Genomic DNA, 23,602 nt, shown 5'->3' on the forward strand with positions numbered 1-23,602 from the left:
CCCGAATGACGCTGTCCGCGGCCGAACCGCCCGGTAACGCAGAGCGGCGCCGGGGCAGCTGCGGGTTGCACAACGCCCGGGCCGCTGGAGGCGGCGGCGGCGGGTGAGCAGTTTTTTGGCTGCGGCCGGCTCTGACACCGGCCCGTCCCCGCGCCGAGCCCGGCAGAGCTCCAGAGGCGTTCGGGGCAGGGTGTGGCTCCCGGGGGTGCCCTGTGCGGGGCCGGGAGCTGGACTCGATGGCCCTGAGGGTCCCTTCCAACTCAGCGCATCCTGTCATTCTGGGATACCGCGCGACCCCGATGACGGCAGGAGCGCCGCGCGTGTGTCATCGCTGCTGACGCCTCGAGGCTCCCGGGTCTGGCCGGGCCGACTCCTCCTTCTCCTCAGGGACCTCGCCGGCGCATTTTGGGCTGGATTTGGGGTTTTTCCCTCCCCTCTCGCCGCCCCCGGGCCCGCCGGGGCCGCGCGCTGACGTGGCGCGCGTTGCCATGGCAGCCAGCGGCGCGCGCCCCCGCCGGCGCCGCAGCGGCCGCTCCGATTGGCGGGAACGCCGCAAGGGGGGCGGGCGGTCCCGCTCCTCCCCCGGCGCCCATTGGGCGAGCCGCGCGCACCACGTGGCACGAGGCCTGGCCATTGGCCAGCGGGGAGCTATAAAGGGCGGCGGCGGGCGGCGGTGGTCCCGCGGCGGCGGGCGGGATGGAGGCGACCGAGGCGCAGGGGGATGTGGCGGCGGAGCTGCGGGAGCGGCTGGCGGCGGGCGGGCAGGACCATGTGCTGCGCTTCTGGCCCGAGCTGGACGGCGCGGCCCGCCGGGCGCTGGCGGCCGAGCTGTGCCGCATGGACGTGGCCGAGATCAACCGCTTCTTCCGCCGCGCCCGCGGGGACGGCGGCGGGGCGGTGGCGGCGGCAGCAGGGCTGGACGCGCGCATGGAGCCGGTGCCGCGGGACGTGCTGGGCAGCGCCTCCCGCGACCGCGGGCTGGTGCCGCGCTGGGAGAGCCGCGGTAGGTGCGCGGGGCGGCGGGGCTCGGCGCGGCGCGGAGCCGGCGCGGAGGGCCCCACTCGTGTCTGCTCCCCCAGGGCTGGCGGAGATCGCGGGGAGCCGCGTGGCCGCGCTGCTGCTGGCCGGCGGGCAGGGCACCCGTCTCGGCGTCCCCTACCCCAAGGGCATGTGCGACGTGGGGCTGCCCTCCCGCAAGACCCTCTTCCACCTCCAGGCCCAGCGCCTGCGGCGGCTGCAGCAGATGGCGGAGGAGCAGCACGGCACTCCCTGCCACATCCCTTGGTGAGCCCGGCCTCGCGGGGGACACCCCTCGTGGGGTGGTGTCGGCACGGTCCGGCTGGCACTGGTGGATCAAGGTCCTGTAGTTTGGCATAGCCTCTGGCTGTCAGCAGCCCGCGCTCCTCTGGGTTGGTGCAGTTCCCTTGGGCAGCCCGAGGTTAGCCTGGGTTGGTGCAGTTTCCTTTGGCACCCGAGGTTAGCCTGGGTTGGTGCAGTTCCCTCATGCAGCCCCTGGGTTGATGCGGAGCCCCTTGGCTGCCCAAGGACCATGGAGTGGCATGGCCCTTCTTGGTGTCAATGCTTTGCAATGGGCATGGCCCCTTAGAGTGAGTGGTTCAAGGCTCAGGGTGGCACTGGCAGGTCCCACGTTGTCAGACTCAGTCCCACGGCCCTTTGGGAAAGGTTTCCATGTCCCCGTGCAGGACAGCAGCCATGGGGGTGGGGAGATGAGCAGATGAGCTGCTGAGGTGCCTTGTAGACATGGCAAGAGCTGGCCGCTGCAGCTGGGTGTCCCATGCATGGTGTTGTATGGTTTTGGAGATATGTGTTGCAAGGAAGGGTGAAAGCCTTCATTGGCTTGGCAAAATGGCGGGACCGCAGCAGGTCAGGTCCTCCTAAGTGTGGGGGGAAGCATGTCCTAGGTGTTCCCCACATTTGGGATGAGGGGTGTGAGATCCTGCCTCTCCTCCCTGCTCATTGGGTGTCTTCTACTCTGCAACAGGTACATTATGACAAGTGGCTGCACTATGGAGTCCACCAAGGAGTTCTTCCAGAAACATCGGTATTTTGGCTTGAAGAAGGAGAATGTCATCTTCTTCCAGCAGGGCATGTTGCCTGCCCTGGGATTCGATGGGAAAATCCTGCTGGAGGAGAAGGGCAAGATTGCTATGGCACCAGGTTGGTGGCCAGGGGTGAGACGTGGTGCTGAGGAGCAGCTTTTGGAACTGCAGTCTTCACTGTGACCTGGCCCATGGCTGACTCAGGCTGGGAGGTGTCTGTGTCTGCCCTGGCAGGGAGGACCAGGGTGGGGTATGGCTGGGCTGATGACCCTCCACATGAGCCCGTGGGGAAGGAGGATGAGTGTGGCTGGCTGACGGGCAGTGGGGCGTTCCCTCTGCAGATGGCAACGGGGGCCTGTACCGGGCGCTGGGCTCACACGGCATCATGGACGACATGGAGCGGAGAGGTGTGCGCAGTGTCCACGTCTACTGTGTGGACAACATCCTGGTGAAGGTGGCTGACCCCAGGTTCATTGGCTTCTGCTTGGAGAAGGGAGCAGACTGTGGGGCCAAGGTATGGTTTTTGGAGGAGGCATGCACTGCTTCTGCAGAGCTGGGTGGGGTCTGCTCTTTGCCTGGCTTCCCTGACTTTTTACCCTTCATTTCCTGGATTGCCACAACCAGGAGGGATAGCTGGTGAAGTAACACATGCTGCCACAGTCCTGCCTGCCCCTGGCATCCTGGAGGATGGCTGGCACTGCTCTTCTGCCTTGCACCAAGGAGGTCCCCCTGGGGTCAAGAGGCTGCTTGGGAGCCCTGTGTAGCTGCCTGGCACACACCCAGATGCTGGGCAGCTCTTCTCTGGGTGGCTGTGGCTAGCACAGGCAGACAGGATCCTTGCCATAAGCTGCCAGCTGTCCCCAGCCTGTCATCCTGGACACCAGGATGTGTTCTTGTGGATAGAACATGCCACACTTAGGGCTTTACTTAAAGATTGGCTTGACAGCCAAAGGTTTTGTTTGCATTTGGCTTGGCTCCGGCAAACAGGTGAAAGGACTTACTGGTCTTGCAGCTTTCAGAGGGTAAGCTGAGAAAGGGAAGGCAGTTTCTCCTCCTGGCCTACATGAAAGAAAGAGGAAATAAACCTTAGCATGCAGAAAGGAGAAAGCCCTGTGCCGCTGCCTGCAGTGGTGGGTAGGGATTTGCTGGGGTATCTCATAACCCAGATGGAGGTGTGTGAGGTGCAAGGAGGAGAGGAAGGTCAGGGGGATGGCTCTGCTGAGCCAGCAGCCTTCTGGTTGTGAACAACAAGCTGGCTAAAAATACCCGTGCCTGCTGCCAGCTGCACGTTAGCTTGGTGCCACATCCTGCTATGCCCTCTGGGTGTGTCTGACACGTCACCCAGCCCTGCCATCGCAGCCTCCTCTAATCCTCCCTGCCAGAAGCACCTGGGAGGGGAGGGCTCCGGCATCCCCATCCCTGCACCATCGCAGCAGAGGAAGAAGCCTTTCTGAACAGGGCCCGCTGTTTCCCAGGGAGTGTGTTGGAAGTGTGGGGCTTTGGGTACCTTTCCCTGACAGTGCTTCCCTTGGGCAGGTGGTGGAGAAGACCAACCCCACAGAGCCGGTGGGCGTGGTGTGCCGGGTGGACGGCGTGTACCAGGTGGTGGAGTACAGCGAGATCTCCCTGGGCACTGCCCAGCAGCGCAGCCCCGACGGGCGGCTGCTCTTCAACGCGGGCAACATCGCCAATCACTACTTCACCACTGCCTTCCTGAAAGATGTGGTCAAGTAAGAGCCTGCTGGAGTGCCAGGGCAGGAGTGCTGGCACTGAAGTGCTGCTGCCGAGCAGAGCTGGCTGTGCCTTGCTTGCTGCTGGTTGAGCTCCAGGCGTGCTGGGATGAGGCCCCTGCAGAGCTGGTCTGACCCCCACCTGTCTGCACAACCCCTTCTGTGAGATAAGGGTTCTCTGGGCCATATCTCATGCTGCTTCCAGAGTGCAGGCATGTGGGGCTGTCTCCTGGCTGCTGTGGGGATGAGCAGCCTGGTGCCTTGGGGCAGCCAGGGTAAGAGCAGGGCAGCCATCCTGCTGCAGCTGTGTCTGAGATGGGGATGTGGCTTGCTCGGACAAGTGACATCTCTTTCTTGGCCTGTTGCAGCACTTACGAACCACAGCTGCAGCACCACGTGGCTGAGAAGAAGATCCCACATGTGGACATCACTACAGGGCAGCTAGTCCAACCCGAGAAGCCCAATGGGATTAAGATGGAGAAGTTTGTCTTCGACATCTTCCAGTTTTCCAAGTATGTCCTTTTCTCTCCGTGGGGTCCAGGCTGGCTGCTGGCTCTCCCTGGGGAAGCTCTGAGATCCTCTGGGGTTGTTGCCAGGGTGTGCCCACCGGCGATGTCCTGGGATCAGGATGGGATGGCAGCTGGAGGCATGGGTGTTGCATGCCTCTTGCTGGGCTGAGCCCTGTTTCTGTGCCAGAGGAACATCTGCTGACCCTACAGGCCGGGCCCTCCCCTCCCTCCTGCACGGCTGTGAAAACAGCCATGGGTGGGGACTGGGGAAGGGCTGTGGGCCCAGCTCAGCCACCCTGGCAGGGGAAGCAGCCACAGTTTCCAAACCTGACCCTCCCACGCTGTGTTCCCCCAGGAAGTTTGTGGTGTACGAGGTGCTGCGTGAGGATGAGTTCTCTCCCCTGAAGAACGCAGACAGCCAGAATGGCAAGGACAACCCCACCACAGCCCGACATGCCTTGATGTCCCTGCACCACTGCTGGGTTCTCAATGCAGGGGGGCACTTCGTGGATGAAAATGGCACACGCATCCCTGCCATCCCTCGGTGAGTTGCTTCTCCTGTCACTTCTGCTCCTTTTTGGGCTGGATATTAAGCACAAGGCAATCCCAGCACTGATAACAGTGTCACAGAAGCAACCAGCTATGGGGTCCCCTCTCCTGGGTGATCTGTGGAGCAGAGCTGGGTGTGAGCTGTGTGGTGACAACAGGAACTGAATCCTGCCAGCCTCTATTGCACAGCCAAGGTTGCCTCTGCAGGAGGGAAGTGGCTCCCTAAAGACAGAGCACGGCAGCAGGTCCTTGCAGCAGCCAGGCTGGCATCAACGCATCCCTCAACCACGAGACCTCCCACTGCCCTCCTTAGGGATCAGCAGACCCCAGACTTGTTTTGCTCTGTTTTTCCCCCCTTGCTAACCCTTGTTTGTTCCCATGTAGCATCACAAACGGAAGGTCAGCTGCCAGCCCAGCAGATGTCAATGACAAGTAACTATCCACGTGCCAGGTGCATGGTGGCGGGGCTGTGCTTAGGGACTAACGGGCTGCAGGCAGAGCGGCGTGCCAGGCTAACGGGGCAGGGGGCGCATGTGGCCGCTGGGGCATGTCACCCCTGGGGACAGGAGGTGCTGCTGCTCATGGTGGCGGGGCAGGCAGCTCCGCTCCCTGCTGGGCTCCTTTCCGCAGGGATCACTGGATGGGGCTCATGCTGTTGGGTACAGACACAGGATGGCAGCAGCCGGATGCTGACTGCACGCAGCCCCAAAGGGCACCCCGCAGGCAGGGTGCTGTTGGCAAACACCCTGGCACGTCCTTTGATGCCACTCCCCTGTTTGTCACAGCACGGCAGGGACTGGTCCCAGCCGGTCCAAGAGCTGGGGATGGCTGCCATCCGCCAGTGTCCGCCAGGCGTCCAGGCAGAGCGACACGGGATTAAAAACATGAAGCAAACGTCAGGCAGGCTTTGATGTAGCATGTGTGAATCTGAGCGCAGCAGCCAGCTGGACTTTGTGTGACTCCAGCTCTTGAGTTTGGAAGATCCAGAGTGTGACACCAGGGAAAGCCCCTGGATCAGTGCTTGAAAGTTTACAGGAATCCACAGGGAAGTGTTAACTCTTCTGATATGTTATGTAGGCACAGATGTGCTGGGACTTGGAGCTGGTGAGTGTAAATGACTCACAGAGTAAGCAGTCTAGTTCCCTTCCCCTCTTTCAGAAGCTTTATCTTCAGGTACTTCCTGGTGGAATACAGCTGTTTTATCTCTGTTTTAATTCCAGACTCCAGGTGTTTTCAGGCTTATGACTAAGCCATCCCACTAGTTAACATGCAAGAGAAAGGCTGCACCTTGTCCCACATTTACCCTTCATTACCAGTTAATATCAATTTTTTTTAAATCACTATCTTGAATCTAACATTCAAGGTAAATACCAGTGTGGGTTGGGATGGGTGAGTTTTATTTACTGACACCTGGACAGGAGGGGGCTGAGTGAGTGCGTGGCAGAGGAAGGAGCCTCGACCTGGATGAAGGGAGCATTGTCACAGATGGCATTCTGCCGTGCCTGCCTGGCTGCTGTGGCCACTGGCTGGGAAGGGGCCACTGGGGCGCTGTTGCCATGGCTGCTTGTTGGGTCCACAGAGCTGCACCCCCAGATTTACATGCCAGCTGGATCCAGGGATCATCCAAGCGTGTCCTACGAAGGCTGGTGGCAGCAGGAGCAGGGTCAGGGACCCTACACAGGCCCCTGCCCAGCAGTGCTGCCCAGTGGTCCTGACATTTTGCTCACCAGCCCCATCTCACAGGCAGAAGAGAGGAGCCAAGATAGTTGATCTAACAGGCAAAGGCAGGAGGAGCAGACAGTGCTGCAGGGAGTGTTTCTGAGTGAGCAGAAGGGCTTACCCTGTGTCCTCAGGTGGTGCTTTAAGCAAGAGAGGGCTAAAAGCTAAAGACCTCTTGCTTTATGGGAAGGTGCTCTGTGAGTGTGTCACACATCACCCCAGGGCTGCAGGAGGAGAAGGAACGGGTGACTCATTTCCATGCAACATCAGAAATAGTGGGGCTGGGGGCACAGGCACTGCTGTAGTTACACACGTGGAAAGGCATCATGAAAGCCCCATCTGAAGCTCTTTTCCCTTTCAGTTGCTGGTGGTATCTAAACTTTAGCTGGCACCTCTCTGGAGAGCACGCAAGGCTTAACTAACCCAGGGCAGCTCTGTGCTGGTGGGGCCTGTGTGGGCCCAGACAGCCCCTGAGCCTCTGCTGGCCTCGGCAGATGTTGGGCCCTATCTGTGTCCCCCTGGGCTGTACCTGACTCTCCTGACTGTCTGTTTTTTCTCTGCAGCTTGAAGGATGCAAACGACCTGCCGATCCAGTGTGAAATTTCTCCCCTTGTCTCCTACGGAGGAGAAGTGAGTACTGGGCTGGCAGGGCACAGTGAGAGGGATGAGCCACAGAAGCGACTGTAACTCACTGGGGAGCTTTTTGGGGCAGTGCCCCCAGGCTGGCAGCACAGGAGGGGAGCAGAGGCAGCTCAGCAGGCAGGTGATATGTGGTGTTCCTAACGAGACACTCTCACCCCCGCAGGGCCTGGAGAAGCTGGTGAAGGACCGAGAGTTCCGCACGCCTCTGATCATTGACGAGGACGGGATCCACGAGCTGGTGAAGAACGGGGTGTAGTGGCTGCCTGGTGCCCGGGCAGGGCTGCCATCCCACCAGGAACTGGGCCACACCAAGGCTGATAGCTGGGCCTCGCAGGGACTGCTCCTGCTTGCTCTGGCCCTGTGCAGAAGAGGATTTGACCCACTCGGTTCTTGGCATGTTGTATGCTTCTATTTATATTTTAATTTAAAAACCAAACACTACGGATTCCCCTGCCACAAAGCACAGCTGTGGTGCTGCCCTTTGCACTCCAGGCTGTGGGCATTTATTTTTAAACATGTGTATAGTAATAGTCATTGTACATGCAGAGAGGGGATTTTTATGATGTGGGGCTGAGTTTAATCTAGGATTTTTATTTTTCTTAAATCTACATGACTATTTTTTTTTAATGGGGTCCTTGCCATTGCCCATGTCCTCCCTTTTAGTCATCCTTTGTATATTGCACAACTGGAAGCACCCAATTAAACTGTGAGTTACTCCTGTTTGTTTTCTGGTGGTGTTTAAGTGACAATGACTTTGCACGAAGAGGCTTATGGAGTAGAGAGCCAACTGCATCATGCCAAGTGCTCTGTTCAGTGCAGCAAGGGTTGGCTGTCTGGGGTGGCTGCAGACAGGGCCTCTAGCCTACAGTGCTCATTTGGGGTGTTCCTGGAGGAAGTAGAGAGTTGTACCCTCCTCTTATATTTCTGCAAACAGTGGCAAGCCTTGAGCAGGTAGGAACAGGCAGGTGTGTGGTACTGCTGGAGTGCTCAGGGTCAAATCAGCTGGCACTGAGCCCTCCACCAGTACCAGGTGCCCTCTGCTTTTCCTGGAGGGGCTCTGGCTCCTGCATCAATCAGCCCACTGCCGAGGAGTGTGGTGTGCTGATTGCCTGGGGCAGAGCAGCTGTGCTGCCTCCACTCCTGTTTGGGAAGAAGGATGTAGACCTTGGCCAGCTCCCCTCCTGATCCTGATGTGGCCACAGCCTCTCACTGCCCCGTGGCTGCCTGGGGAGGGAATGGGACCCAAACCACTCCCTCTGGGGGCAGCCACCACGTGCCCCCCAGGTGCAAAGGTGGCTGCTGGGCATCCCAGGCTCAGCCAAGCACTTGGTTCCCCAGGCACTGTGCCTGGGTCACCAGGGCAGTGTGGGGGGTCCTGGCTGGTGCTGTCTCCTGCTGGCTCACCACAGGCTGGCTGGGCTGTGCGTGGCCGAGCCTTTGGCTTTTGGGCTTTGCAGACCACCACCTTTGCATTAGGTCCTGGGAGCTGCTGCCAAGTTATTTGAGCAGCACTTCCAGGTAGCAGGAGGGGAGTGGAGCAGAGCTGGCTGGTGTTTGTGCCAGTGTGCACGTAGGGCAGCCTGTGCTTCTCCCTGCCAGCTGATCTGGGGCAGCACACGGGGCACTGCTCAGCCCTGCTCCCTGCCAGCCCGGGGAAGCTGTGCCCTGCCTCTGTCACCCTGGGCAGTGCCCGCTCAGCTGGTGCTGCAGTCCCTCTCTGGTGGCAGTGACAAGGATCACCAGTGTCTGCTGGGAGCAGTGTGTGGCTTCCCCTGCCTGTGATTCAGTTGGTTTGTCTGGAGACTTCACGCTGCCAAAGAGGTTCAGGAGCAAGGCTACAGCCCAGGGGCTTTGGGGTGTCTCATAGGACAGGAAAGCTTTTTAGAGAATTGGTGGGTGGCCTGCTGCCAGGGGTGCTATTTCCTTCCCACAATATGAGCATGGAATTCAACACAGTCAAAACAGTCTAAAAATCTTTTCGAAAAAGTTCTTTAATTGTGGTTTTTGATGTTGCACGAAAATTAATGTGAGCCCATCAGTATTAGTAGTAGTGTTATTATTTTCTCCCTGCCTCATTGCGTAGCCGGTAGCCACCGTGCCAGGCCAGTGCCTGGAAATGATGTCAAGCCACCAGCTCTGTGTGGAGCTCGGGGAGCTGGAGCCCCAAGCCTGTGCCCTGAGCCAGGTTTGGCTGCTGTCCTGGCCACGTGTGCCCATGCAGGAGTCCCAAATCATTCCCCCAGGGGTCCAGAGAGGGGTAGCCCATGTGGGACCCTCTGGGCCAGCTCTGGGGTCTTGTGGAGCGTCCCCATCACCCACATTTTGGGGGTGTGCTACCCAGCCCCCCAGTGCAGGAGGAGGATCCTGGACGTGTGTGCCATGCCACAGCCACGGGGCAGGCACTAGAAAGTGAAACGTTGCCTATTGCTTTAAGTTCCCTTACTGGCCACGGGGACTTTTTTATTTTTTTCTCTCGCGCTATGAATGGGTTTTGCTGTAAATTATAGCTCTGCGCACATTCCCTCGGGCCGAGGAAAATAACCTCTGCCGAAACGCCAGCCCGGATCGCTGACTGGCTCCCCTTCTCCGCTCCCTAATTGAAACCAAATGTGCGAGATGTAGGATTGTGGGATTTCTGGCCGGCTCCCAGGAATCCGCAGAATGCGAGCGAGCTCCCAGAGGCATCTTGCATCAGCCCGGGGAAGTTCGCTCCTCACCTGGCTCCCCCGGCCCGGGCGAGGGGCGCGGAGCCCGCCCGCCCTGCGCCCTGCCGCTCTCGGGTGAGTCCCTCTGGGTCCTCTGGGCCGTGTGGGGAGCGGGGGACCCTCCTGGCCTGGCACTGTGGGGGGACGCGGCTCGGGCGTGCTCGGCGGCCGAGCCCAGGCACAGGGCTGGGGTGTAGCTCTGCCCGGGAAGGCTCTGGGGCAGCAGCAGGGCGCTGTCCTCACTCGGGGGGTGACAATCGGCCCCTTTTCGCCAGCTGACCCCACGGTGCCAGCGGTGCCCGCCGTGCCTCGTGCCAGGCCGGCGTTTCCTGGTGTCCCTCCTCAGCTCCCGCCTATGCGTCTGTGGGCAGAGCTGGCGGCAGTGCTGGTCAGCCAGGGAGGCCCTGCAGTCCCCAGGGTCCCCTAGCCAGGCACCAGGTCACACCGGGAAGGGGAGCACAAGGCCACTGCCCTGGTGCTCGTGAGCATCGCGCCCGTGCCGGTGCTGGGAGCCAACTCGCGGCCGCCAGCCCTGGGTGGCGCTGGGGCAATACTGCGGGGCCCTGCGAGGGCTGCGAGCAGGGCTGGGAGCGTCTGGCTGCCAGGGAGGACTCGCAGCGTCCCCAGGACACTGGCAGGACAGTGTCCCCAGGCCCCCGGCCATACTCCTGGCAGGTCTCACCAGGGCAGCTGGAGCCATGAGGCATCAGCTGGCTGCTCCTCGCACCCCGGACAGCTGCGATGCCCCGGTCTGAGCCAGCGAGCCCGTGGCTGGGGAGGCGCTTGCTGCTGCAGGAAATGGGGCTGCATCCAGCCCAGAAAAAGTCTAAAATGGCATTTTTGGAAGGAAGGAGGACTACGGGTCCCGGCATGCTGCACTGTGGTCCCGCCAAGGCTGCCGGCAGCACGGCATGCTGGGGGCTGTAGTGCCAGCTGGGGCAGGGATCCTGAACCCCCTTATCCAAACATCCTTGGACCAGGCTCACAGCGAGCCTGTCATCACTCAGGGACATTCCCTGAGTGGCCTTGACCTGTCTCACCCAGCAGGATGGCAGCCCCAGCCCCGTGTGAGGACTGAGGCTCTGCAACGGGAGCCCTAGAAGTCCTTGCAGACTTGCATCCAGGACCTGGTGTGCACAGGGGGTGCAGGCTGCTGCCATCCAGCCCTCTCCCCATGCATGATGCGTCCTCCTGATGAAGCAAAGGTGGCAGTGCCCACCTGGGAAGCAAGCTGGGAACCTTGCCCAGCTGGTGACCTCGCTTGGAACGGGCTGATGGCAACAGGGACCATGGCTCGGGTGGGGGCTGTCTCTTAACAAAAGCAAATTTAGTTTCTCCCCTGGTTATTTCCCTTGGTTATTTCAGTGGAATAAGGAAGGAGGGAAATAAGAAGGGAAAACAAAAAACAGCAGCTAAGGGAAACTCAAAGCCCAGGCGATGCCAGGGAAGAGCTCCAAAAACTGTCTACACTAAAACTTTCCAGTGATTGAAAAATTTCAGCAAACATTTTCAGTCAAAGCGTTGCAAAGCCATCCCTTTTGCAGGGCTGGTGGCACAAAACTGATTTCCAGCTGGGCTGCCAGTACTGCCCCTGTGCTTGACAATGTGTCCCTTAGCCCTCAGCCTTGTGGCCTGAGTCACTGTCCCCCCACTGTCCCCCAGCCCCACACCCCTGAGGAGCAATGAGCACTTCCCACTGGCTACGTGGGATGATTTCCCTATGCTAGGCTAAATGTAAATGCATTCCCTGCAGGACATTACAGCATGTGGTATCCTGATGCTTAAAGAGTTTACTCAGCCTGAAAGAATAGTAGGGGAAAATATCCCTGGATGCTTTTTGGAATGCAGAAGGAAATTAAGATTTTAATGTCGGTGGGGAACTGGCCGTCATCAAATGCAGGAGCCTCTTGCGTGTGCCTGTGGGCAATGCAGCTGAAATTCCCAGTTGCAGCTGAGTTAGTTGCAACTAGATACAGTTTCCCAGCTGGGAATGGGGGTGGGGGGAAAGCAACCACATATGTGCTTTTTGGAGAAAGAAAAAAAGAAAGGAAACTTAGAAAAAAGGGGGGGAAATCATCCCAAGTGCAGGTGTTTACTTGTGCCTCCTGCAGAGATTGTGGTGCTTGGCAGAGTCCCCCAGGAATCCAGCAGGGTGCTGTGGGGTGCACAGAGCTCCTTGCAGAGTGCAGGTGGCAGCTCCTGGGGTTTTGCTCTCCCCTTGGGTGCTGGTGTGGCCACAGCAAGCCCTGCTCTGGCTCCTGCCATGCCAGTCCCCAGCTGTGGCAGCGCCCAGGGCCATATCCAGCACCTCCCAGCTGGCTCTGTGGGATGTGGGCAGCTGGTTTGGGTGTGTTTAGCCTTTCTCTCAGTGGTGGGGACAAGGCAGGGACACAACCAGGCATTCACCTGCAGCATCAGTGGTGTTGGGCTGCTTCAAGGAAGTGCCAGCCAGGACAGACGTCCCTGGTGCAGTGGGCTTGGCTGGGATTTACCCCAGCAGCCAGGCCCTGTTTGGCCAGGAGCTGTAGTCCCTTTAACCCCCAGGTTAGAAGGTTGCTCTCTCAAAGGTTAATGTGCACTTAAACTAGATTAAAGCCTTTTTTAATAGAAAGAGAACTGATTGCATCTGGTGCTAGTGTGAAAGTGTGCTCTTGGCAGATAAGGGGGTCTCAGGGAGCGTGGGGCAGGGCTGGTGACTTTTAAGGGTGTCCCTGGTGCCCCCGGCATGGTGCCCAGAGGTGTGGGCACAGTGGGAGCTGCTCGTGCCCTGGGGGCTCCTGGCAGCTGTGGGCCCAGAGCCAAGGCGACTGTGGTGACAGCCCTGACACAAGGGCAGGCATGTCCTGGGGAGGTCCCCTTGTCCCCTCTGAGGAGAGGCCCCGGCAGCTCCAGACCTTTTTCTCCCCATGCTGTGGCCCAAGCCCCGTTCCCAGGGCCCTCCAGCCTCATCCCATGCTCCCCTCGAGGCAGAGGGTGCAAGCTGGCTCCCACGCCCTCTGTCACTCTTTTCTGTGTCACACAAGGCCCTAGCATCCACTCTGCTATGGGGAGCTATCCCAGTAAATACCCTGTAAATCTCGGGCGATTGTCTGCTCTCCTCTCTGGAAGCCAACAGGCAAGAAACTGCTCTGCACCCTGCTATTATTGTCTTATGTGATGGGGTTGTGCAACTTCTTCTTTCAAAGGCAGCCAAGGGTGGGCGGCCAGGCCAGAGCCTTTGTGCCCTGCGGTGGAGGCAGCCAGTGCTGGCCCCAGGCAGAGGCCAGGGAGCTTCCCGCGGGTCCTGTGGCCATTCCATGTGGATGTAGCACACCATGGCTCCCAAGGGTGGGATCTGGGATCCCTGTGACCACCACCACGCCTCTGAGCTTGGGGCTCTGTTCCTCCTCCAAGGCTGAGGTGGGGACACGCGTTCTGGTGCAGGAGAAGTGCTCCCACCCTCAGCTGGCTGCCCCAAGCAGTGCTGGTGTTTGCCCGCTCCTGGGCCGCCTCAGCGTGACGAGCCCTGGTTCTGTCCCCGCAGGACTGCCGACATGTCAGCCACCCCCAGACCGGCCCTGCTGCCGCTGCTGCTGCTGCTGCACGTGCCACATGCCGCCAGAGCCCAGGTCAACCCCGGTAAGTCACACAGGAACCAGGTGGCTGCAGGTGCCATAATTTCATTTCCCTGGTCTCTGCTCCTGCCAGATGGCCAAGTTTGGACTCGCATCGTCTCCATCATCTCTGGGATTTTCTCAGCTCTGGGAGCAGTCTGTGATGGCCCCCAAGACTGCACCTGCCTGGTCACTCTGCTGTCCTGCACCTCACTTGGGCACCTGCAGTGACCTTCAGAGCCCCCTCAGCGTGCCACAGGTGCTGTCTGGCCCCTGGCAGCTGGCAGAGTGCTGGACATGGCAAAGCACTTCAGCCCTGGGCTCTGAGCGGGGCCCTTGCCCAGGGGGGCTCACTGACGCTGGAGGCTGCCAGGTGCCAAGTTATTGTTTTCTCTGCTGGGCTGTGCCTTCTCTGGTGGTTTTGCAGCAAACCAAGGCTGGCTTTGGTGAATTGGCTTGACTGGGTGCCTGGCTTCTGCTCAGAAACCACAACACTGCACCGGCCAGCAGCACAAGTGTGTTTAGATGGCTGTTCCTGCAGGGCTCAGCCCCATCCTGTGCTGCAGGGATGGACAGAGCCCAGGGTTTCCCCGGGGAGTCTCTTTAACAAGTCCCTTCAAAGGCTTCCTCCATCTGTGGGAGGAGTTAGCGGGTCTTCCCTGGAGGTTGCACGGTGGTTATTTAAGGAGGCAATCCTGTTTCTCCTGCAGACATCAATGGCTGGCAGAATTGGATTTGCTTGGCCAGGATTGTTATTACCAAGACAAAAACACAGGACTGGCTCCGTGTTTGGCAAGAATTAAATGGGAATTGAGTGGGAGCTGTGCTCTGCAGAGCATCACAAGTGTGAGAGCAGGAGACAAGAAGAGATGCTCCCACTGTGCCAAAGCTCATGATAAAGATGCACTCATCCCTCTGCCTGATGCAGGATATGGTCCCTGTGTGTGGTGTCCCAGGGATGGTGACACAAGGGGACGTGGGTTCTTTGTGGGTGCAATGCCAGGCGAGCCAGGGGCTGTGGGGCAGGAGGTGGCCCAGGCATGGTGCCCTGCCTGCCCCCTCGGTGCGGGTGTTTGCTCGGGGTGCTGTGTGGCGGGGCCGTGGTGGGCTGGAGCCGGCAGCCAGACGGTAAACATGGCCAAACAAGCCGCCCTTTCAGCAGTGCTCTTGGCAGCCAGGCGTGAAAAAATAAGTCCTGTGAAGCAGTGAGGATGCGGTGCTGAGGGAGTCGGCTGCCACTCAGGGGTGCAGCCTGCCTGCCACCCCGGGTACTTTTCCACTTGCAGCCCAGCCAGGAGCAGGGCTGGAGGTGGGAGCTGAGGGGTCACCACGGAGGACGAGTGCCTGTCTGTGTCACTTGTTCCCCCAGGCAGGGACAGGGAACAGCGGCGCAGCATGGCACAGTTGCTGCTGGTGAGGTTTCTGGTCAAGTGGTCTCTGGAGTGAGCCCTCTGGAGCATGGGGACAGCAGTGACAGCTCACAGGCTCTCCACCACAGCCAAGATCCTTGCCAGCCAGGCTGAAGAGATCCCTGGGGACAGGGCCCGGCATGCCCGTCAGCCCTTGGAGCCACCTCCCCTTCTTCCCACTTCACTTGGAGCTGGGCTAGCATCCGCTTCTGGCCAGAGGCTTCACTTGCTCGGGAAGGTGCCTGCTTTGGCAGGACTGTCCCCTCCTTGCTTCGTCCCCTCTCTGTGAGACAGAGGGATGGAGAGTGCTGCCCTGGGGCACAGTGGATGTGCCCCAGCCCAGGCCATTCCCATGGAGGGATTGCCTCCTGCTCAGCGCCCTGCCGGTGTCGTTGCAGCGGTGTGTCGGTACCCCTTGGGAATGTCGGGTGGGCACATCCCTGACGAGGACATCTCAGCCTCCAGCCACTGGTCTGACTCCACGGCCGCCAAGTATGGACGGTGAGTGTGGGCACCCTCCTGCAATAGCCACAGCAGGGTCTGGGCTGGCATGGAGGCAGAAGGGAGACATGGGGCTGGCCTCAGCCATGTGCAAACAGCTCCTCCACTCTGGGATCGCAGGCTGGACTCGGAGGAGGGTGATGGAGCCTGGTGCCCCAAGACCCCAGTGGAGCCTAATGACCTGAAGGAGTTCCTGCAGATTGACCTGCAAGCCCTGCACTTCATCACACTGGTGGGCACCCAGGGGCGCCACGCCAAGGGCCACGGCAATGAGTTTGCCCCCATGTATAAAATCAACTACAGCCGGGATGGCACCCGCTGGATCTCTTGGAGGAACCGCCACGGGAAGCAGGTGAGGAGACAAGTGGGGGCTGCGTTGGACGGTGTGTGAGGAGGCTCCTCCTGCCCATGCCCACCATGCTTCTCTCTCTCCAGGTGCTGGATGGAAACACCAACACCTACGACATCGTCCTCAAGGACCTGGAGCCGCCCCTCATCGCCCGCTTTGTCCGCTTCATCCCCGTCACCGACCACTCCATGAATGTCTGCCTGCGCGTGGAGCTGTACGGCTGCGCCTGGCTGGGTGCGTGGGGCGGTCCCCTGCCTGTCCCTGTGTCCCCAGCGCCCATGCTGGGGTGCTGGCCGTCCCTGTGGGGGCTGTGTGTCCTGCAGCGCCAGGATTGGCGGGGTGTCCATGCACTCACCCTTCCCTCCCTGCAGATGGGCTGGTGTCCTACAACGCGCCAGTTGGGCAGCAGCTCATCCTTCCTGGGGGCACCATCATCTACCTGAATGACTCAGTGTATGACGGGGCCTTTGGGTACAGGTGAGGACGGGGTGCCATGCTGGGCAGCAGGCGAGGGGCATGTTTCTTCCCTGCATTTTCAGGCTGATCCTCAGCAGAACAAATGCTTGCGGTGTCCTTGAGGTGGGGGACATGGCTGGGAAGGCTGCACATCATGAGGGGGTCAGTGTGATGAGGGAAATAGCTCCAGCCTTTCCCTTGGATTTGCTCTAGCTGCACCACATGTTCAGTGCCCCACAGCCTTATCCAGAGAGAACATCAGGAACTAAATCCCCCCCTGAGTGTCCTGGGGCCTGTGAGGAGCTGCCAGGGGGTGCTGGGGGGTGCAGGTTTGTGGGGCTGGCAAGATTCACGTTCCTTCTGTCCCTTTGCACGTGCCAGCATGACAGAGGGCCTGGGACAGCTGACAGATGGAGTGTCGGGGCTGGACGACTTCACACAGACCCACGAGTACCACGTCTGGCCAGGCTACGACTACGTGGGCTGGCGCAACGAGAGCACGGCAGGCGGCTACGTGGAGATCACCTTCGAGTTTGACCGCATCAGGAACTTCACTGCCATGAAGGTCCTCACCCCCCCCGCCCTGTCACCCTCCCCGTGCCCCTCGGTGGCCGTGCTGACAGGCTGCCCCACAGGTCCACTGCAACAACATGTTCGCCAAAGGTGTGAAGATCTTCAAGGAGGTGCAGTGCTACTTCCGCGCCGACGCCAGCGAGTGGGAGCCCAGCGCTGTCTCCTCGGTGCTGGTGCTGGATGATGTGAACCCCAGCGCCCGTTTTGTCACCGTGCCTCTGCTCCACCGCATGGCCAGTGCCATCAAGTGCCAGTACTACTTTGCCGACACCTGGATGATGTTCAGTGAGATCACCTTCCAGTCAGGTACCCGTCGCCATGAGCCCTGTGGGGACCAGGCTCTCCTGGGTGGGAGGCTCAAGGAGGTGGTGGGGCTGTGGGCCATCCGCACCCCTACCCTGATGTTCTCTTCTCCCTGGCCAGATGCAGCCATGTACAACAACTCAGTGCCCCCCGCCGAGGCACCCGTGGTCCCCACCACTTACGGTAAGCAAGGGAAGCAGTGTCACCCTGTGCTGGGTGGGCACTGTGCCCCATCCCACACAGGAAAGGGGCAGGGGGTCCCCCATCGCCCCACTGTGACTGACCCTCTCTGTCCCCTTCTCCGGCTAGACCCCACACTCAAGGTAGACGACAGCAACACACGCATCCTGATCGGGTGCCTGGTGGCCATCATCTTCATCCTGGTGGCCATCATTGTCATCATACTGTGGCGGCAGTTCTGGCAGAAGATGCTGGAGAAGGTGGGCAAGGGTGGTGTGGCTGGCGAGGTGCCTTGTGGTGGTGGGGTCATTCTGGGCAGGTTCTTCTGGGAGCTCAGCACGGAGAAAACAGACTCCATGCAAGGGCTGATGCTCCCTTCCCCTCCTCAGAAAGGCTTTTCACCCATCTCCCAAGGAAGGGGGACTTAGCTGAGCAGGATGGTGACTTTGGAACTTGCCTGTTTGTCCATCCCTCTGTCCTGAAGCTGATCTGGGGAACAGGAGCCTGGGTGTGGAGGGTTCCCACCACAGCCACCACCTAAACAAAGTCACTCACAAAACTGATGAAGCCAAACCTTTTTCCATAGAGGCAGACAAGAGAAAGGGGGAACATGAGGACAAACTCAGGCAGGGGTTGCAACCTAGGGACAAGGCACTAGAGGGAAGGTTTGGGCACATCCCTGGTACTATCCTGCCCGTGCTGCGGGGAACCCCACCTCTCTCCTCCCTTGCCTCGCTGTCACAGGCATCACGGAGGATGCTGGATGATGAAATGACCGTCAGCCTCTCCCTGCCCAGTGAATCCAGCATGTTCAACCACAACCGCTCCTCCTCCCCCAGCGAGCAGGAGTCCAGCTCCACCTATGACCGCATCTTCCCCCTGGGACCCGACTACCAGGAGCCCTCCCGCCTGATCCGCAAGCTGCCCGAGTTCACCATGGGGGAGGAGGACACAGGTGAGAGCCAGGACACCCTGCATGCTAACAGCCATCTCAAGATGACAGCCAGGACACCATTCACTGAGCCTGCTGTAGCCCCCTCTCTCTCCAGCCCCAGCTTTTGGCCACTCTCCAAACATTTTGTCACAGAGGGGAGAGGTCACACAAGTCCCCGTGCATCCCACACCAAGGTCACACAAAGCCTGTGACTGAGAGCCATCAGTGACATCCACTGCCAGACTAAGCTGTGTCCCACTGTCATCCTTGGGATGCTCTTCCTCAATGATCTGGAGGTCAGACATGGATCTCTGCTCCTCTGGTGCTTAGGGCTTGGTTGGTGTTTGCCGTTGGTGGGGAAGGAGTGGAGCAGCCTACGCTGCAGGCAGCCCTGCGGGGGCTCTGGGGCAGAAGGGGCAGAGTGTGAGCAGCCCCAGGTGGCAGAGGGTGCAGGGCAGGACACCCATGGCAGGGCTGGCCCCGCTGTGTCCCCCCAGGCTGCAGCGGCCCCACCAAGCCATCCCAGGCCGGCGTCCCCGAGGGCGTCCCGCACTACGCCGAGGCCGACATTGTGAACCTGCAGGGTGTGACAGGCGGCAACACCTACTCAGTGCCAGCCCTCACCATGGACCTGCTCGCTGGCAAGGATGTGGCCGTTGAGGAGTTCCCCAGGAAACTGCTGACCTTCAAGGAGAAGCTGGGGGAAGGCCAGTTTGGGGAGGTGAGCGGGAACTGGGCCTGCTCCTAGCAGGGCTCAGGCAAAGCTCTTTCCAGCTCACAGGGGCTGTGGAAGGCTGTCAGTCAGCAATGTAATGGCTGCTCCTTGCTCCCCCAGGTTCACCTCTGTGAAGTGGAGGGGATGGAGAAGTTCACAGGGAAGGACTTTGCCCTGGAGGGCCTGGATGGCAGCTCTGACCGCCCCATGCTGGTGGCTGTGAAGATGCTGCGGGCAGATGCCAACAAGAATGCCAGGTAGGGGCTGAGGGGGGCACACACCCCAGCACTGCCCACATGCAGAGCCTCACCAGGAGAACTGGGATGCTTGGAAAGCATTCCCTGTCTCCACCAGCTCAGTGCAGCTGCAAGGACCACACACCTGAGCACTCTGGGGATGCTGGGCTGTCACATGTCAGGGTCCTTGGTCCTAACCAGCTCCCCAGTGCCTACCTACCTGCTGAGCCCACCCTGCTGCTCATCTTCTCCGGTCCCAGGGGAAGGGGCCCATAAGTCCCTCAGGAGGCTTGGGTGGACAGGTGGCACTCTTGGCCAGTCTGTGCTCACCTCTGTGCCCCTCTGGGTCTGTCTATCCCATCCGTGTGGTTTCTGTTCCGGAAAGGAATGATTTTCTGAAGGAAATCAAGATCATGTCGCGGCTGAAGGACCCCAACATCATCCGGCTGCTGGCGGTGTGCATCACAGATGACCCCCTGTGTATGATCACCGAGTACATGGAGAATGGGGACCTCAACCAGTTCCTGTCCCGCCAGCAGGCAGGCAGCCCCGCTGCTGCCCATGCACCCACCGTCAGGTAGGGCTGCCTGGGAGGGCAGGGGCAGGCAGTGCTGCTTGTTCCTGGGACACCCTGCCTGGAGCTGTGCACCTTCTGGCTGTTGTCCTTCCTTCCTTCTGTTCATTCGTCCCATGTGCCCGGACAGTGACCTGCGGTTCATGGCCACCCAGATCGCCTCGGGCATGAAGTACCTCTCGTCCCTCAACTTCGTGCACCGGGACCTGGCCACACGCAACTGCCTGGTGGGGAAGCACTACACCATCAAGATTGCTGACTTTGGGATGAGCAGGAACCTCTACAGCGGGGACTACTACCGTATCCAGGGCCGGGCGGTGCTCCCCATCCGCTGGATGTCCTGGGAGAGCATCCTGCTGGTACACGGGGCCGGGGCTCCTCTGACGGACACTGATGTGGCTCTGGGGATGCTCACTGCCCTGTTTCCTTGGGCTGGGGAGTGCAGGAGGGATGGCGAGGTCTCTGCTCATTGCAGCCCAGATTTGGGGTGAAGCATGGGGAAAGCAGGAGTGGTGGCAGCTTTTCGAGGCAGGCAGGGGGGACTGTGGTGATTTTTGATGTCCCAGTGCAGGGCATCCTTTAAACGGGATGCTTGGCATTTTTTCCTGGTCATGGTCAGGCCTGGAAGAGGGAGCAGTGTTGGTTTTTACCTTTGCCAGGAGCTGGGTCCTTGGCAAGTCCCAGAGCGGTCACTGCCAGCCAGACCTGGAGCCCACCAGGCTCTGGCCCCAGGCAGAAAGCAGGTCTGTGGGGCCAAGCACCTCTCTGGGCCCAGACCTCGATGCTGAAGCATCCAGAATGAGGTTTTGATCCCCGAGCACCTAGAGCTTCTGCAGCTGGATGGGTAAAGCCCATGCCTGACTGTGCTCTGCTCCTTCTGGCCAGGGCAAGTTCACAACAGCCAGTGACGTGTGGGCGTTCGGAGTGACGCTGTGGGAGACCTTCACGCTGTGCCGGGAGCAGCCCTACTCCCACATGTCCGACGAGCAGGTCATCGAGAACACCGGCGAGTTCTTCCGGGACCAGGGCCGGCAGGTAGGGAGGGGACGGGATGGACGGGACAAGAGGACCAGGGGTGCACCTAGGACATCAGGGGCCTGGGGAGAGACTTTAGGGTGACCAGATAGGGAGCTTGGCTGTGAGGCAGCTTTGGGACAGGAACTCCTCAGGGAAGGAATCCTGGTGAGGGGCCAGTCATGGCAAATGCTGCACTTTATGCAGCCCAAGGCACTGCTTGCTCACTGACCCATGTCCTGGTTTAGGGCAAATTTGGGAGGAAACCTCCAAAAGGGGGCCCCTCCAGAAAGCAAACCCACACAGCCCCTCCCCACAACAGGTTCAGGAAAGATTCCTCAGAGAGAAGTGAGAAGAACCTGTTTATTTAACAGGTAAAACACCCCCAGCACACAAAATGAACAATACCAATGACAACACTCTTTCACAGCTCTGAAAAAGATGACAAATTCAGAAAGTCTCTCCTGGGGTGGTCGCTCTGTTATCAGTCCCTCCAGTGCTGGGGCAGCTGCTGCAGCCACAAGGTGCAAACTCTTGGTGTTCCCAGGTCCCAGTTCCAGAGCAGGTTCGAGTAAGTCTAAAAAAGGGAAAGGAAAAACAGTCCAGGAAAAATTCGGACTGCTTAGCTAAACTAACTAATGAGCAGGAGCAAAGCAAGAGCAAAGCAGGAGCAGGAGCAAGAGCAAAGCAAAAAAGCCAAGCAAAAAGCAGAAGCTGCACTAGGTACTGCCCTGTCTCTGTGTCCCCCCAGCTGAGGGGGAGCAGGCTGATAACAAAACAAACCATTCGCTCTTCAGAGCCAGTCTTGAAGGCACAGAACAAAATATCCAGCATAGACAGAACACGTGAATGGGAATACAAGTATCATAATATCACCCTAGGACACCCCACCACAGCTTTTAGGGTCTGGGGGACAGAGGTAGGTGTCCCCAGCTGCCTCACTGTGCCATCTGGGTGTCATCTTGCCCCTGGGCACATGGCAGCGCAGCCCCCACCCCGGGCCATGGAGGCATGGGGCACCCCGAGATACGGAGCTCTCCAGGAGCAGTTTGCACATTGGTTTCTGTGGAAGTAATTCTCTCTTTGCCATTTCTGTTTTGCAGACCTACCTTCCCCAGCCCATGCTATGCCCCAACTCAGTCTATAAGCTAATGCTCAGCTGCTGGAGACGGGACACTAAAGATCGTCCCTCCTTCCAGGACATCCATCGTCTTCTCCAGGACTCAGCCAGTGAAGAATGACCCTTGGCTCCCACCTGTCCTGGTCCCATCCTTCCCTGTGCCCAGAGGAGCCCCAGATGCAAACTGAAGCCATTTCACTCGGACTTAGCCATAAACCCCGAGCAGCTGCTCCTGTCCTCATTGTGCAGTGAAGCCTCAGAGGAGACCCCCCAAGGACAGCAAAGCCCCCTGGCGTGGGACAGCTGACCTCCCTGCTCCCCGCAGACCTGAGCCTGACAGCGGCTCGGGGAGGGTTATTTATTGGTGCAGCCTGATCCTGGTGACAGGGACTGGGACACTGCGGCTTCTCTTGCCCAGCTGAAGGGGATGAACTTCAGCTGGACTTTCTCCATGAGGAAGCTCGGCCCACACGCAGGGCAGGTGCCTGGGTAAGGGATGTGTGCAGGTGTGTGCCTGCAGGAGCAGGGACAGACTGGCAGCCACCACCTGCTTCAGGAGGAGCTGGGAGCTGCTCCGGGTCTCGATGGGCTGTGCGACCGCGGGGTGAAAGACTCTGCAAGTGTTCGGGGCTTTGGACATGCCTCATGGAGAGGCAGGAAGTGCCCTCCCTGCTGGCCAGCCCCAGCTGCACATGGAGAGGACTGGAAACACTCCTGGCACCTCACCCAGCTGCTGGAGTGTGCAGCCAGGGAGGAGCGGGCATCCTGTGCCGGGGGGACATTCCCTCACCGACCACAGCCACTCCAGGGCAGCTCAACTGCCCAAGAAATGCATTTTGGATGCCCCATGGATGATGCATGGCAGCTGGCAGCAGGATGCCAGCACCTTTTAGTTCCATGGGGAAGTCTCCAGGTCCTGCTCCCCCAGAGTTAACCGGCATCTTCATCTGCCAGGAGAAGAATGCATATTAGCAGAGTTTCATTGGCAGCTGCCCACTGCCCATGCCTGCAACAACCCCACAGGCATGGAGCAGGGTGCTCCAGCTCTCCCTGGCTCTCAGCCTGGGCTCACAGTCCAGCTGAAGCACCCGAGCTGGGCTCTGCCACCCTGAGCATCCCACAGCATTCTGGCACCTGTCCATGCTCCCGAAGCTGCCAGCATCCTGAGCAAACTGGGCAGGTGCCAAAGCCACGTGCCCTGGCAGGTGACCCACCAGGCCCCAAACTCGGACCCTCTTGTGGCTGGGCTGGAGGAACTGTGGACTTGGAGGGTCCATGGAGCCCTCCACACTTTTGTACGCACTAGCTCAGCAGCAGCAGGCGCGCGTGGCACAATTCCCAGTATCCCGCGGCTAAGGCATGTGTATATTCAGTAGATGCACCTATGTGTAGGGGCCAACCCGCTGAAGAGACACTCGATATGTGATCTGGCTGCATGGTTTCCTTGTGGCGCTTCTGCAGGCAGCTCAGCTTGCCTCCCCCGAGGGCACCCCGGGGCTGGGGGGCTCTGGAGCTGCACTGTGTGCCTGGGATGTGGTGTGGAACACAGGTAACAGCCTGAGACTCGGAGCAAGGATGATGGAGAGAGCAGCTGGCTGACCCACTCTAGCTGTCCGTCCCAGCGGGTTGGGAGGGAGGATGCTCTGAGGCTTAGCATCCATGGCGGGACACGTCCAGCAGCAGGGCCGGGGCAGGCCCGTGTGTCTGGGAGAGGGGAGGGCAGGGATGGTG

At 59.7% G+C, this 23,602-nt stretch overlaps 2 protein-coding genes across 3 annotated transcripts; both read left to right on the plus strand.

Annotated features, from left to right (window-relative positions):
• Window positions 1-689: 689 nt before the first annotated feature.
• Window positions 690-7,931, plus strand: UAP1 (UDP-N-acetylglucosamine pyrophosphorylase 1). Of its 2 annotated transcripts, XM_084211342.1 has the most exons (10): window positions 690-1,003; window positions 1,080-1,284; window positions 2,003-2,178; window positions 2,402-2,574; window positions 3,597-3,790; window positions 4,159-4,302; window positions 4,655-4,843; window positions 5,233-5,280; window positions 7,131-7,197; window positions 7,373-7,931. In XM_084211342.1, the coding sequence occupies exons 1-10, from the start codon at window positions 697-699 to the stop codon at window positions 7,463-7,465; spliced, it is 1,596 nt and encodes a 531-aa protein (XP_084067468.1). In that variant the 5' UTR covers window positions 690-696; the 3' UTR covers window positions 7,466-7,931. The 2 variants fall into 2 exon arrangements, with proteins under 2 accessions (XP_084067468.1, XP_084067469.1); XM_084211343.1 differs by lacking the exon at window positions 5,233-5,280.
• A 1,971-nt stretch (window positions 7,932-9,902) lies between these two features.
• On the plus strand, window positions 9,903-23,263 carry DDR2 (discoidin domain receptor tyrosine kinase 2). Its single transcript, XM_084211519.1, has 17 exons — window positions 9,903-9,989; window positions 13,438-13,532; window positions 15,315-15,417; window positions 15,538-15,769; window positions 15,853-16,000; window positions 16,138-16,243; window positions 16,604-16,787; window positions 16,858-17,101; window positions 17,219-17,281; window positions 17,408-17,538; window positions 18,023-18,233; window positions 18,710-18,933; window positions 19,048-19,184; window positions 19,549-19,740; window positions 19,868-20,096; window positions 20,623-20,772; window positions 21,855-23,263. Exons 2-17 carry the CDS (start codon window positions 13,448-13,450, stop codon window positions 21,990-21,992), a joined length of 2,577 nt encoding a protein of 858 aa, XP_084067645.1. The 5' UTR covers window positions 9,903-9,989; window positions 13,438-13,447; the 3' UTR covers window positions 21,993-23,263.
• The last annotated feature ends 339 nt before the right edge of the window (window positions 23,264-23,602 follow it).

Source organism: Fringilla coelebs (assembly GCF_963513975.1).
Source record: "Fringilla coelebs genome assembly, chromosome: 9".
Taxonomy (NCBI): domain Eukaryota; kingdom Metazoa; phylum Chordata; class Aves; order Passeriformes; family Fringillidae; genus Fringilla; species Fringilla coelebs.

Excerpts from the sequence above, each read along its gene's own strand:
- UAP1 (XM_084211342.1), top strand. The coding sequence starts at position 697 with ATGGAGGCGACCGAGGCGCAGGGGGATGTGGCGGCGGAGCTGCGGGAG. Across the intron at positions 2,575-3,596 it reads GAGCAGACTGTGGGGCCAAG|GTGGTGGAGAAGACCAACCC; the intron begins GTATGGTTTTTG and ends TCCCTTGGGCAG. Across the intron at positions 5,281-7,130 it reads CCAGCAGATGTCAATGACAA|CTTGAAGGATGCAAACGACC; the intron begins GTAACTATCCAC and ends TTTTCTCTGCAG.
- DDR2 (XM_084211519.1), top strand. The coding sequence starts at position 13,448 with ATGTCAGCCACCCCCAGACCGGCCCTGCTGCCGCTGCTGCTGCTGCTG. Across the intron at positions 16,788-16,857 it reads GGAACTTCACTGCCATGAAG|GTCCACTGCAACAACATGTT; the intron begins GTCCTCACCCCC and ends GCTGCCCCACAG. Across the intron at positions 18,934-19,047 it reads GGGAAGGCCAGTTTGGGGAG|GTTCACCTCTGTGAAGTGGA; the intron begins GTGAGCGGGAAC and ends TTGCTCCCCCAG.